Source organism: Bubalus kerabau, chromosome 7 (assembly GCF_029407905.1).
Source record: "Bubalus kerabau isolate K-KA32 ecotype Philippines breed swamp buffalo chromosome 7, PCC_UOA_SB_1v2, whole genome shotgun sequence".
Classification (NCBI taxonomy): Eukaryota; Metazoa; Chordata; class Mammalia; order Artiodactyla; family Bovidae; genus Bubalus; species Bubalus kerabau.
In genome coordinates, this window is record NC_073630.1 from 16448510 (window position 1) to 16461839 (window position 13330).

General features: G+C 37.2%; 1 protein-coding gene across 13 annotated transcripts in view; it reads left to right on the forward strand.

Moving 5' to 3' along the window:
* PDLIM5 (PDZ and LIM domain 5) overlaps positions 1 to 7079 on the forward strand; it is a 227730-nt gene extending 220651 nt beyond the window's left edge. For all 13 annotated transcript variants that reach the window (XM_055587676.1, XM_055587678.1, XM_055587675.1 and 10 more), the window contains 2 exons: positions 1625 to 1740; positions 3633 to 7079. In XM_055587676.1, the coding sequence (XP_055443651.1) occupies positions 1625 to 1740; positions 3633 to 3722 (206 nt within the window). In that variant the 3' untranslated portion in view covers positions 3723 to 7079. The remainder of the gene's footprint in view (positions 1 to 1624; positions 1741 to 3632) is intronic.
* The last annotated feature ends 6251 nt before the right edge of the window (positions 7080 to 13330 follow it).

Consider the following 13330-nt stretch of genomic DNA (forward strand, 5'->3'; position numbering starts at 1 on the left):
CTAATTAATACATTCTAACAGTTCTATCCCCAGTGGATATTGAATTGACTTATTTCTCTCACGTCAACTGTCCCCACTAAATCCAGTTCACTCTTACCCTTTGCCTGGGCATTATAATTGCCAGCTAAAATGGTTTATTTTCTTTCCCCCAACCCTCAGATAGCTGTAGTAATATTTTTTTGAATGTGAATCAGATTGTGGTTGATACCCTATGGCTTCCACTAGAGGGAAAACTGTATTCCTGCCTGAGGCCGGCTTTGCCAACCCCGTCTCCTCCACCTGATTGTTTGGGTTCTAGAGAATGTCACTGGATTCTTAGCCATACCTGGCCCCTGTGTTGCTTCTGAACCTACTGAGATCCATCCTGCCTCAAGGCTTTTGTACTTGTCTCTTTTGACTGGAATTTTCTTTCCCAGGTTTTCTGAAATGGTTCCTCCCCCTCTTTTATTTTCAAGTCTCAGCTCAGGTATTATCTCCTCATGGAGGCCTTTCCTAACCCCTCTGTAATATAGTGTTAAACACCTCCCCCAATGATTCTCTATTGCATCACCCCTGTCTTTCCTTTATGATCCTTACAAAATCTGAAGTTGTTTGCTGTTATTTATTTTTAAAACATAATAAATGATGGCATCCTGATCCCAGTGAGAATATAATCCCCATGTGAAGAACACCCACATCTATCTTCGCCACCATTGTGCCTCTAACCAGCGCCTAGACCAGCGCCCAGCACACAGTAGGACTCTGTGGGTGTGTGCAGAGCAGATGGCACCAAGGAGTATTGAGGATTGCTGAGAAAGGTGCAGATGGCAGCCTACTTTCTCCTCTAGCCCAGATGGGATTAGAAGTGTCAAAGAGTGAACCATGAGGGAAAACACATAGTAAGAGTAGCTGCATAAAAGAAAATTGCCAATAAGTTCTAATTTAGTCATGATAAACATCTTGTCAAAATGGCTTTCTTCAGAAGGAAGACATTAATACTTTATAACTCTGTGTCAAGTAAGAGGTGTTCTCTGGATAAGGATTTTTAGCATGAAGTCGTAAAATGGGAAGGAAAAGATAGCAGAAGAAAAAGTGGCTAATATTGTTGTGATACAGTCCAGCTAGAAACTTAGTCACAGCATTTATTCAAGAAGGTTTCCTGTGACTTTTTTTTCTTCCTTACCAAGTAGATGTGCTGTGAAATTTGCTAATAGCGGGGTTGCGGGAAAGAAGGTTTTTTCATACGTTTTTCATGATTTATGTTCATTAGTCTTATTGTTTCTAGTTATTGGACGTTCTCTTTTATTTTATTGAAACAATCATGTCTATTGATAACTTTTCAGAGAACAGTGATGTTCATATACATTTGGGGCTTAAATAAGTTGGACAGAACTGAGAAGTAACATATGGAAAAACATAATAAAGAATGTTAAGTTGTATATATAACGTTTTCCAAGGGTAAACTGAAATAAACTACACCTAATGCTTAGGTCAGGTGTTATGCCATCTGAAAATGTTTCTGTTACTAGTAACTGTATCTTTATCATCTCATTTAATTCTCATTTTGCTGCTGTTCTCTGAAAGCTCTCATTCTATATCTTTGTTATGTTTTAATTACGTCTGCCCCACCCCTGCCCCAATACAGATTATTATGCCCTCTTTGGTACTATATGCCGTGGATGTGAATTTCCCATAGAAGCTGGCGACATGTTCCTGGAAGCTCTGGGCTATACCTGGCACGACACTTGTTTTGTATGCTCAGTAAGTAAACTCCTGTTTCCCATTCAGAGGAGCACAGTATGGCCAGTTCTAGCCTGAGCACTAAATGGAAATAACGGTTTTTATATCTATCAGTCCCTCAAACCTAGAAATGTTTTACAGTGGTTTTGAAAGTCAAGTTCATTAAAATTTTTGGTACTTTTCAAAATTGTTTGGCACAGAATAAGATTCTTATGCCTTTAGAGAAATAGTCTTAATACATCTTTGTTTATAAGGAGAAGATATGAATTTCTTAAAAACAGTAAGATTCTGTTACGTTTTTTAAACTATGTTTTATTGGAGTGTCTTTAGTAATTTATGAAAACAGGTAGTTCTTAAAATAGAAGTAAACTTTTATAAATATCTATTATTGACTCAATACTGGAAGTAAACTATATGTTGACCCATTTCCTTCCTTAGCAATAGTCTATGAATATTCTTTTCTTTTTGAGACTAAAATAAACTTGTAGTAATATATTTACCTGTCTCATTTCATATTATAGTATTTTTGGTTTTATTTTTATTGATGAAGATTGATTCAGAGTTAACTTTAACCTCAGATATATATTTTTTAAATTTAGAAGTAAATATTTAATAAAGGTACTCTATTCAGATGGTTGATTTTTTAAAATTATATTTAATATTTTTAATAGTTTTTATTAACATTGTATGAAGGGGGAAATGACTAGTTAATTGAAGTCACATAATTTCCCTAAATGTTACTGTCGAACCCTGTCTTGTTTACTTCATCCATCTCTTAGATGTCATAAAATCTGTAAAAAGCAGCAATTTTAGCAGATTTGCCTCCTCCTGTTCTCTGGCAGATCTGCTCAGGAGCGTTGTTGTTGTTGTTTTTAGTTGCTCAGTCATGTCTGACTCTTTGCAACCCCGTGGACTGTAACCTGCCAGGCTCCTTTGTCCATGGGATTTTCCAGACAAAAATACTGGGGTGGGTTGCCATTTCCGTCTCCAGGGGATATTTCGGATTCAGGGATCAAACCCACGTCTCCTGCATTAGCAGGCGGATTCTTTACTACCAAGCCACCTGGAAGCCCACTCAGGAGCATTAAAATTAGCAAAGACAGTGGGAAAAATAAGAAGACATAAATGTGAATAGCTAACTGACAGTATAACATCCAGCAGCCAGATGTGGACTACAGTTTTCTTAATAAGAAACAAACAAGAAAAGAGACAAAGAAATGAATTAAAAAGAACTCTCTGGTGGCTCAGACAGTAAAGAATCTGCCTGCAATGCAGGAGACCTGGGTTCGATCCTTGGGTTGGGAAAGTGCCCTGGAGAAGGAAATGGAAACCCACTCCAGTATTCTTGCCTGGAGAAACCCCATGGAAGAGGAGCCTGGCAGGCTACAATCCATGGGCCTGGCTGGCTACAGTCCATGGGGTTGCAAAGAATCAGACATGATTGAAGTGACAAAGCACAGCACACTCAGGTTTTCTGTGCCTGTATATTTAGGGGCCTAGGAATGTGTGTCAAAGCACCTGTGTTGGATTTTTTTGGTTTGTTTTTCTTAATGCCTTAGGTCTCTACAACAGGAGGCAGGTTTAAAACATTGATAAGAATTTGAGAATAGAATTTACATTTAATGTGACGCTTTATGTGTTAATTTTTTCACTATGGCCAAATATTCATTCCTAATTAAGAAAAATAATGATCAATAAGTTTAAATAAACTAAAATGCATTCCAGAGAAAAGTCATTCTTCATTGCTTCTGAAAGATGACATGGAATGTTATAGTAATCGTGAAATGTTAGAAGGTCTGACACAACCAACTGAAGTGTTTTGTCATACTATCCATCGGGAGAAAAATCATTTCCCCTTTATAGGCATACTTGATAAGATAATGACATTCTCTCAAATAATGCTTCTTTTTCAGGTGTGTTGTGAAAGTTTGGAAGGTCAGACCTTTTTCTCTAAGAAGGACAAGCCACTTTGCAAGAAACATGCTCATTCTGTGAATTTTTAAAAGTCAACTGTCCAGGGGAAGAGAAAAAATTTGAAGAGAAAGAGGAGAATTTAAATTACCAATTAATTTTTAGATTTAATATTTATATGAAGTTTTGAAAAATAATAGTGGCCCTCAGGGGATAAATTCCAAGCTTTGAAAACCAAGTCTATGAGGAAATATTTGGCTTCATAAAGTAAAGAAACAGTTTGGTGTTTATTATTACTTTTTTCCCTGTATTTTCTGCCCATAAAGTAACTTTTATAAAAATCAATTTCCTGGTTTACTATTAAATTCATCTTAGAATAAATTAGTGAAGAATTAAATATTAGAATAAAAACCTTCAACTTCTATGCTGAAATAACTAAACTTTCCTTGTTAGGTAGTTTTGAGTAAATCTATAAAAAGACAATGAAATGCCTTACACTTAAATGAAATATTGTGTTTTTCTTAAAAAAATAGCATTTATCTTTAAAACAGTAAATAGGAGTTTAAACAGAGAATTTTATCAGTAGTAGGTGTCAGGTTTTTTTAAACTGTATACATTTTTTTGTCTTTACAGTTCATCATTCCAATAGGAAAGGCCAATGAGATTTTGATCAAAACATGTCTTGCCAATAGGAGGTGTTATATTTTTGTCTGATTTCCCTCCACCCCAAAAAGCCACCACATAGCTTATAAATTTCAGTCTTTTGCCTTTTATTAGAATATGACTGTTTTCTATTAATTGTGTATGTTTCACCACCTATGTCAGTCAAACTATTTTTTTTCCCTTCCCTTATGCTGAGGTGAAGAGCTTGTTGAATAACTTTGGACTCTGAAAGTTGTCCCTTTCTTTAAAGAGAAGAAATAGAAAAGAATGTGGTTGGGAGTGATGGTGAATCACAAGATTGGATCAGAAATTTTTTAAAATTCCCCCTTTTTAGACAGTGAGTCAATTTGACTGATGAAGGTTTGAAAGTTCTCTTTGCAGAATAATTTTTTTTTTGTTCAGTTCTACATTAGAAAAATATTGGTTTGGGAATATGATAAAAATTTAGATTTTTTTTTTCTTTTGGTAGTTCTTTCTCAATAATAAATGAACCACTTCTAAAAGTAATCATGAAGTTTGGAAAGCTTTTGTTCACAGAGGTTTGATAGTATAGACAGGAACATGATTAATTATTCAGACCAGCCTGTTCTTTGTTTTCTTCATTTTAGGGAAAAAAATTATGTAGCTACCACGTGAAGACAGAAATAATTGTGGTAAAATCGTGAATCCTGTTGATATTTGCCCAGTGAGAAAAGAGATTATGGCATTTGATAGTTTTTTTGTTTGTTTGTTTCCAGAATGGACAAAAGCCCATGATCACACTAAGTTATCACTTGGATTTGTTTGGGGAAGGGTGCTTTTATAGTTGAGACTGAGCCCCACCCCCTGCCCGACTCATCCATCACTTGAGACTTCACTTCCATTGTTGTGCGTGTTTGTTAGAGAGCAGGGTGTTAGGCTACAATATTTGTTTAACCTCCCTAAGAACTGTTCAAGGTATCTGTCCTGAAAGCTGCTAATTCATGGTCTAGCAGACTTACATTATATGCAGATAGTAGTTAACTGGGAATAAAAGGAATAAACTGGGAATAAAAAGAATGAGAAGTGTGACGCAGAGTAGCAAACTGAATGCTTCACCAATGGCAACCTAGAACTGTCCCCTCGCCCTGCATCTTGTAGGGACGCAGGGAGCTTTTTCTGTTGTGTTTTAAAAGCTGGAACTGAATCGTGCCATATTTCCCATTGCTGCTGAAACCACCCATAGAAGACACGCTGCATTGTCACGTATCTTAATGTCAGTCCTTTGCTCTACATGACGTAAAATAAGGTGATGGTTTTGTTTTAGTGCAGTAGAGATTTTTTTGTTGTTTTTTAGTTTTGCTTTTACATGGTAAAGAGTCTGCCTGCAGTGCGGGAGACTCGCATCCCTAGACTCGGATCCCTAGGTCTGGAAGATCCCCTGGAGAAGGAAATGGCAACCCACTCCTGTATTCTTCCCTGGAAAATCCCATGGACAAAAGGGCCTGGCAGGCTACAGCCCATGAGGTCACTAAGAGTCGGACATGACTGAGCGACTTCACTTTACAGATTATATGCCAAGAGAGTATTTGATAAGTCAGTGGCATTGGAATGGCATTTGGGTATTTTGTTCAAAGAATTTTATTTGATCTGGATTTGGTATAAAGTTATATTAAGGATTTTGTTTTTAATTACACTTTTCTTTCTGCATATTATTCATGGAGCATAATGTTGCATTTCTCTAAATTTTGTCCCTAAAAGGATAATGTCACTTCCTAACATCATTTTGTCTATGGCTTTGCCCTGTCTTTTGTCCTTTGCTTCTATGGCAAAGCCTTCTTCTGTCTATTCTTAAAACAGTTAATCCTGTGAAATAAGTACTGACTATAACCCAGAAGAATCTCTGTATTTTATATTGGGGAATGCCATATTTAATACACCAGCATTAATCTTTTAATAACTGGCAGAGCACTTTATTCTTCTGGTGAGCTCCCAGAATATTTATTTTTCTGATTATAAATATTCCATGTCAGTAGCATTTTTGAATTGTTACCTCCTTATTGTAGAGCATTACTTTTAGTCTCTCTCGATGTATATTTTGGAATGTTGTGCTTAGAATAATACAGATTAAAATCACAGTATATGATTCTAAGACATCCCCTACTTGGTTTCCCAGTTTCTAAATGTACAGCATGTCTACAAGGACAAAACGTTGCTCACTGAAGTAGCTGTCTAGAAATAATGCCCTCTACATGTGCTTGTCACATTCGTATTTCCTATTGATTCAAGTTACAGTTAGCAACTAAAATTAAAATCTGATCATTGGTCACTGTGCAAAAGACAAGCAGAAATTAGAGCTTAAATCTTCAAAACAGCATTATGTTTAAAAATGATTATAACAAAAACGGTATCCGTGGTACCATTTTCAAGGACTGCTACTAAGGAAATACTCTTCCCTGTTCAAGTGTGAATCTAGAGTTATGTTAACATTTTGGTGATATTTGGGGTTTAGTTATTGCTATTGAAAGGAGAGGCTTTTCAGACATAAGAGAAGGGAAAACACACTAATTTTACGCAATTTGATGTGTCTTCAGTTTGTTCTCCTTCAACCCCCAGGTGTTTTAAGGTTATGGGTTTGGATTCTCAATATATCATTTACCATATGTATTAGCCTCTATCTTCTGTTTCTCTGCATTTTTCAGTTTGTATATGTCCGTGCTATTTTGCTTTTGGATACATTTTCTAATTAAAAACCACAAGAGAAATATAATCAGTATATAAACCTTAATGTGCACATAATAAATAAATGGCTGCAGTGATACAAACAAGTTCTCTTGGTTTTTCTTTTTGGGGGACAAGAGGTTTCTATTAAGTCATCAAGGGAAAAAATACTGTTCACAGGATAAGCTGATTCTCGGGAGAATCCCTCCTTTATGGTATTCGCCTATCAGAATGTCCCAGAAACATAATATATTTGAAAATATTGTCACAATTATTTTATTTTAATCCATATTTATGCTTGGCATGTAGCATGTACACAATAAATGGTATGAATAGATAAGTCAGCTCTATTGTCTTTCTTTAAAAAAACACTTATTGTTGGGATTTCCTTGGTGGTCCAGTGGTTATGAATTTGCCTTGCAATGCAGGAGACATGGGTTTACTCCCTGGTAGGGGAACTAAAATCCCACAAGCTGCTGAGCAACTAAGCCTGCAAACAACAACAGCTGAGCCCGCACACTTTGGAGTCCATGCACCGCACCTGGAGAGCCCACATGCTGCGACCACCGGAGCCCGTGTGACACAAGCCGGTCCACGCGCCACAGCTGCTGAGGCCCACACACTCCGTAGTCCGCGTGCCACAACTAGAGAGTCCGTGCCCACAACAAAAGAGGGCACGTAGCGCAACATAGATCCCACACGCTGCAACTAAGGCCCGACACAGCCAAATAATTTTAAAAAGTTTTAAATTTATTGTTGAGATAATTTATTGGAATAACCTGTCATATCAAACATTATACTGTGTCATATATTCAAACAGCATCAGTCATCTGCATTTTCATGTCTTTCATTGGCCAGGGTACATTACTTCATTCTTAACTCATCCTGATCTCATTAACCAACTTTTCTGTAACTAGGTCGGCTTACCTATTCCTTGTTTGTTTATTGCTTTAAGATTTTTTTCCAACTGTATAAAGTTGAGAGGAATGTTTCTATTGCAGGCTGTATATTGGAAATAAAGACAAATTCAAGTCTATTTGCTCACAGTATATTAAACTGCAGAAGCCAAACTTATAAGGGCATCAAGTCTGCATGTGACATTTTAATAGCTGCTGTTTGGTTTCTATCAATCACGTCATTGCACGTTAAAATGCACCGACAAAATAAGAGATCTGTCATTCCTTCGTTAAGAAACAGTAATCCAGTACAAGATTTATAGGCTTAAGACTCAACAGTGTGTGTTCACAATAAATCCCCATTCAGTGCTCAAATCAGAACAAGCCTCCCTGTCGTTCTGTGTTTTCTGCTCAAAAAGTCCCCCATATAAGATTATCAAAGGTTTTCTTACAGAACTACATATAAAATCTTTTTTTGCCAGAAAAGCTTAATTTAGGTTGGCGGTTTCCCTTTTTGAGTCCTCTCAGACAAGATCTTGGTTATATCAGAAACACATAGGACCTGATGTATTATTAGTGGGCCTGGTGTTAATTAGGGAGAATTACCAGAAATAGTTTGCTTCATGGGAATTTATTACAGAATCACACTTGACTGATGGCAGAATAGGAGTTGCTGAGAGAGAGCAGCTCCCACTCATAACCACTAATTAATAAGGTGCCAAAATTCTGCAGAGGAGGTTTCATCCCCGGTGTGGGAGCCTCAGAGGGAAAATGGTTCCTTTGCAGCATTTAAAATTTTAAAGAGGAAAGGGACCAGGACACATGGCTACCCCACAGAAATCCCAAGACTGATACAGTTTGTGTTGTGTTTATGAATGAGAGCATTTAACTCAGGAAGCACCAAATCCAAAAGTTTGTGAAAGAGCACCTTTCCCTCCCAAAGTCAAAAGTAGCCTGTATGTTAATCATACTAGGAGATATGGACAGTGTTTTTAATGTGGAGAGTGTCTGATTGGCTTGGCTGCTCATTTTATGAAGAATAGAATTTAGAACCAACTATTTATGTGCAGTAGTATATCACTGAACTACTTAGTCCATGATTTAGAAGCTGACTGAGTAGGTGGCAAGATTGCATCAATGATTAATAAGAAAGATTGGCTTCCACACCTTAAACGCAAAGTTGGGGAAAAGGAAGGTGTGTTTAGTGACTGGCACTAGTGGCAAAACACTGGGGCAGCCCTTATGAAATGAAGGTTTGCCAAGAAGGAATTTTTTTCCTGTGTCTGGAACTGTTAATCATATATAATAAAGCTCAGAACATTTGCTTAATGTAAAAGAAGAAAACATTTCCATGTGAGAAAAGCACAGATCACCGACCTCAGGGAGAAAAAGAACACAGTTGAGAATTCCCAGAGTATAATTTGTCAATTTCTCTTCAGCTCCCAAGGAAAAGGACTTCTGTGCCAGCTCCATGAATTGACTGACATGCTCTCTAATGCATCCATGTTTCAAAGGACAAAGTTTTCTGTTTAATAACTGGGTTCCAAATTAGGTTTTAATCTTTGTGTTCTAAATTGTCACATTTGCTCTCTAGTTCCAATATACTTGTTTGTTTCTCTCTCTCTCTTTTTTTTTGTTTTTTGTTTCTTTTGCTTGTAAAGGACACAGCTGATGCTGTAGTTGCGTAGACACACTTGCTCAAAAACAGCATTGTTTGTTTAAGGTATTTTAGTAGACTGTAGTAATCTTTAGAGGTGTCTTGACTTTTTTCCCCCTAGTGTATCACTGATATATCAAACTGTTCCCTTGGTAAGTAGGAAAGTAAACTAATTCCAATGACTTTTTCTACCAATATTAATTTTTGTGTTTTGAAATGAAAAGCAGAAGAATCCATGGTGTTTTTTCAAGTATGAAATTTGAAATATAAGTTAAATTAATTCTGGCTTTATCAACTGAAACTTGCCATTTATTCTGCTCTGTTAAATTATTGTGCTACTGCTCAATAATTTTTCCAGTACTATTATAAATACTTCAAATAAAAATGAACTTAATGAAAAAGATGAAAGGCACTGAAGTGAACCCAATACTTATGCCTGAAAAGATACAAATCAACAATGTGAATCTATTATAGTTTTCTTATGCCCGAATCAGAGTCATAGATGATCTTTAACAATGTATCAACATAATATAGATGTTCAGAGTATAAATTAGATTTGGAGGGAGGAATGTATTTGATTACTTCTGATGGATCAGACTGGGTCCCTTCAGGAGACAAATATTACACAGTAACTTAGGAGAAGTTTAATGCAAGGAATTATTAAGGTATGAAAGGAAAATAACTGAAAATATAAAGAGAACTCTAAAGGGGGGTAACCCAGGACTGAGAGAGAGGCCCCAAGGAAGGAAAACCTTAAAAGAAGGCCCCCGTTCCATGGCTGGAAGTCAGACCTTTTGAAGAAAGTGTGGCTGCAGCCCACAATAGCAAAGAAGTTCTCTGGGCCAGAGCTGGTCATCAGTTGCCCAGAACTAGGAAACAACCCTCTGAATACAGAAGGCAAGACTGGTAGGGCAGTGTAAAAGGATGTTTGAATCCTGCTGTGGGTGCAAGGCCTGAAATACATGGAGGGGGCTGTGGCAAGGTGGTCACTAGGGTCTGGCCAGGGAAGTGAGGTCACTGAGGGTGCTGTGGATGCACAGCTGAGGCAGAGTCCAGCAGATGTCCCTCCACACACAAACCATGAGTGGACCCTGCAGCTGGAGTAAGACAGACCAAAATGCAGCTCCTGAAACCAGAAAAGAAGCCCCCTGACTTCTGCAGTATTCCTTCAGTTTGCTTAGCTGACAAAGCTTCATGCCATGCTCACTGGAAAGGAGAAATGTTTGAAGAGTCCAGTGTGCTATCATGGAGCAGGTACTGAAGGGTGAATTTGGAACTAAAAGTCAATAAACTGATAATTGGCATATATGAAGTGAAGTAAAGTTGCTCAGTTGTCTTTGCGATCCCATGGACTATAGCCTACCAGGCTCCTCTGTCCATGGGATTCTCCAGGCAAGAATACTGGAGTGGGGTGCCATTTCCTTCTCCAGGGGATCTTCCTGACCCAGGGATCGAACCCGGGTCTCCTGCATTGCAGGCAGACACTTTAACCTCTGAGCCACCAGGGAAGCAGGAGCAGGGTGTGGCTCACATCATCAACTCCTTATTGCCAAATTCAGACTTAAATTGAAGAAAGTAGGGAAAACCACTAGACCATTCAGGTATGATCTAATCAAATCCCTTATGATTATACAGTGGAAATGACAAATCAATTCAAGGGATGAGATCTGATAGAGTGCCTGAAGAACTATGGATGGAGGTTCATGTCATTGTACAGGAGGCAGGGATCAAGACCATCCCCAAGAAAAAGAACTGCAAAAAGGGAAAATGGTTGAAACTTCCATTATCCTATTCATCGAATGCCTATTCTGGATGAATCAGAAGGTAGAACAAGATATTCTAACTTCTTTCTTTATTGTCAAAATCCTCTGATAATTACTATACCATCAGTTTGCAAAGTAAACATATTGGCACTGACTTTTTTTTTCAAGAGCTGCCATCTAAGTATGCAGTGCAACTGAACAGCTCTGAATATTTCAGAGATTTAGTTGGTACAGCAGAGTTGGACACTGAGCAACTGAGCATGCATATCCTAAGATATAACCAAAAGTTTTTTAATGAATTTATTTTATTATACTAATACTTGCCTGTGGTTTAAACAAGTAAAACGTTCTTAATTTAAGGTTTGTGTTCATTGGAATTTCAGTTAATAGAAGTTTTCCTGTATAAACCTAAACCCCTATCAAATATTAACAGAAAAAGTTGATTGTTTTCATATTAGTAATAGAAAGCAAAGAAATTAATATTTTCCTCTTCACAATAAACCACGAAAGATCAAGCCCAGTGGATCTATAATAATAACATCTATTTATTTGTATAGTCATTGTAACTTGTATGGTATATTATCCCTTACATGAGGGTACACTAATACTCTCAAAGTTTCTAATAATTGGAGAAACTGAGAATCAAGTATTTTTAACTCGCATATTAGAGATGAGAAAATGAAAACTCAGAAATGATTCTCTAACAACATAGACTAAGACATTTTTAAAGATTACGGAGAAAATTTATTATTTCATCCACAATCCTTTAGAGTTCCTCTTACTAACAAGGAGAATGCCGATATATTCCATTGGTAAGGACAGTTTTAGGATTTACTTAATTTTGATAGAATGTGTAAAACTTAAAAAGCTATATCCATCTGACTTATACAGTTGCCTGCCACACAGATGTCAATATTTGGGAGGTTTGCAGTTGGACCATCTGTTCTTCAAGGGTATCTGTGATGCAGTAGCCCCCTCTGCAATGCACCATTTGCTGTTCTGTGTGCTGCTTCATTTCAGAGAAGCACAGGAATAATGAGAGTAAATTATGTTAGTCTGAAGTGGAGGAAACACCCAATGTGATACCAAACAAATCAGAAGGCTATAGGGAATGCAATTTCCATGACTTTCACACTCAGAGGTCAATAATAACTTATTTTTAACATCTTGGGAAACAGGTCAGAGTGGTTGACACCCAGTTCCTTGTTAGCTTTGCAGTGTGATGAAGTTAGTTCCAGGCCAAGAGTAAAGAATGGAAGGTGATAAAGGTGAGAACTTGGTGAGAAACTGCATATACATCAATTATGCCGACAAGGTTACCTAAGATTCTCATTTGAAATAAAATCTCTCTGCTATGTGGTAATGGCAGGCACCACTGCTAAGTCCACTGAAGCATAGCTGGAAAATCCAGCTGCCCTCACATCTGTTTTGCATGACCTTTCAATCATCAGCAAATACTTCTGCCTCTAGGAATGGAGGACTGGGTAGGATATGGCTATGTGACTCTTTAAGCTATCACTATGGAAAGCATATTGAAACAAAATTCACGCATGCCATGTACTGTGCCCAGAAATTAGAGGCTTGTCTAGATGGTGTTAAGGTTTTGACCTATCTAGAGTGTTCACACCTGCTTCTTACATTCATGCTGTTAATCCTTTGTTCACAAAATGAGACATATTATGAAATATGTGAATGGACTTCTCTGGCTGAAGTCTTAAATGTTTAGGCTCTTAAACTGGTTCAGACTAAAATAACATTCATGAAATAGTGTCTTTTAGACGTCTAATGATTATATTTATTATATGCAGAAGCCTGTGTGATTTGACTTAACTCTCTGCTTCCATGAGAGCCCTGACTTGATTACAGTACTTGAGTTCTTGGTAATAACAAAATGTTTTGAAAAGAAGAAAAGAAGGAAAAAAAAATGACTAAAGAATCCTTTGAAAGGATTGTCATGAAGTTTACTCTTAAACTAATAAATTTCATTCTCACACTAATTTGATGAGAAGCCAGTGGAATAGGAGCAAGAACACAGTTTGGTT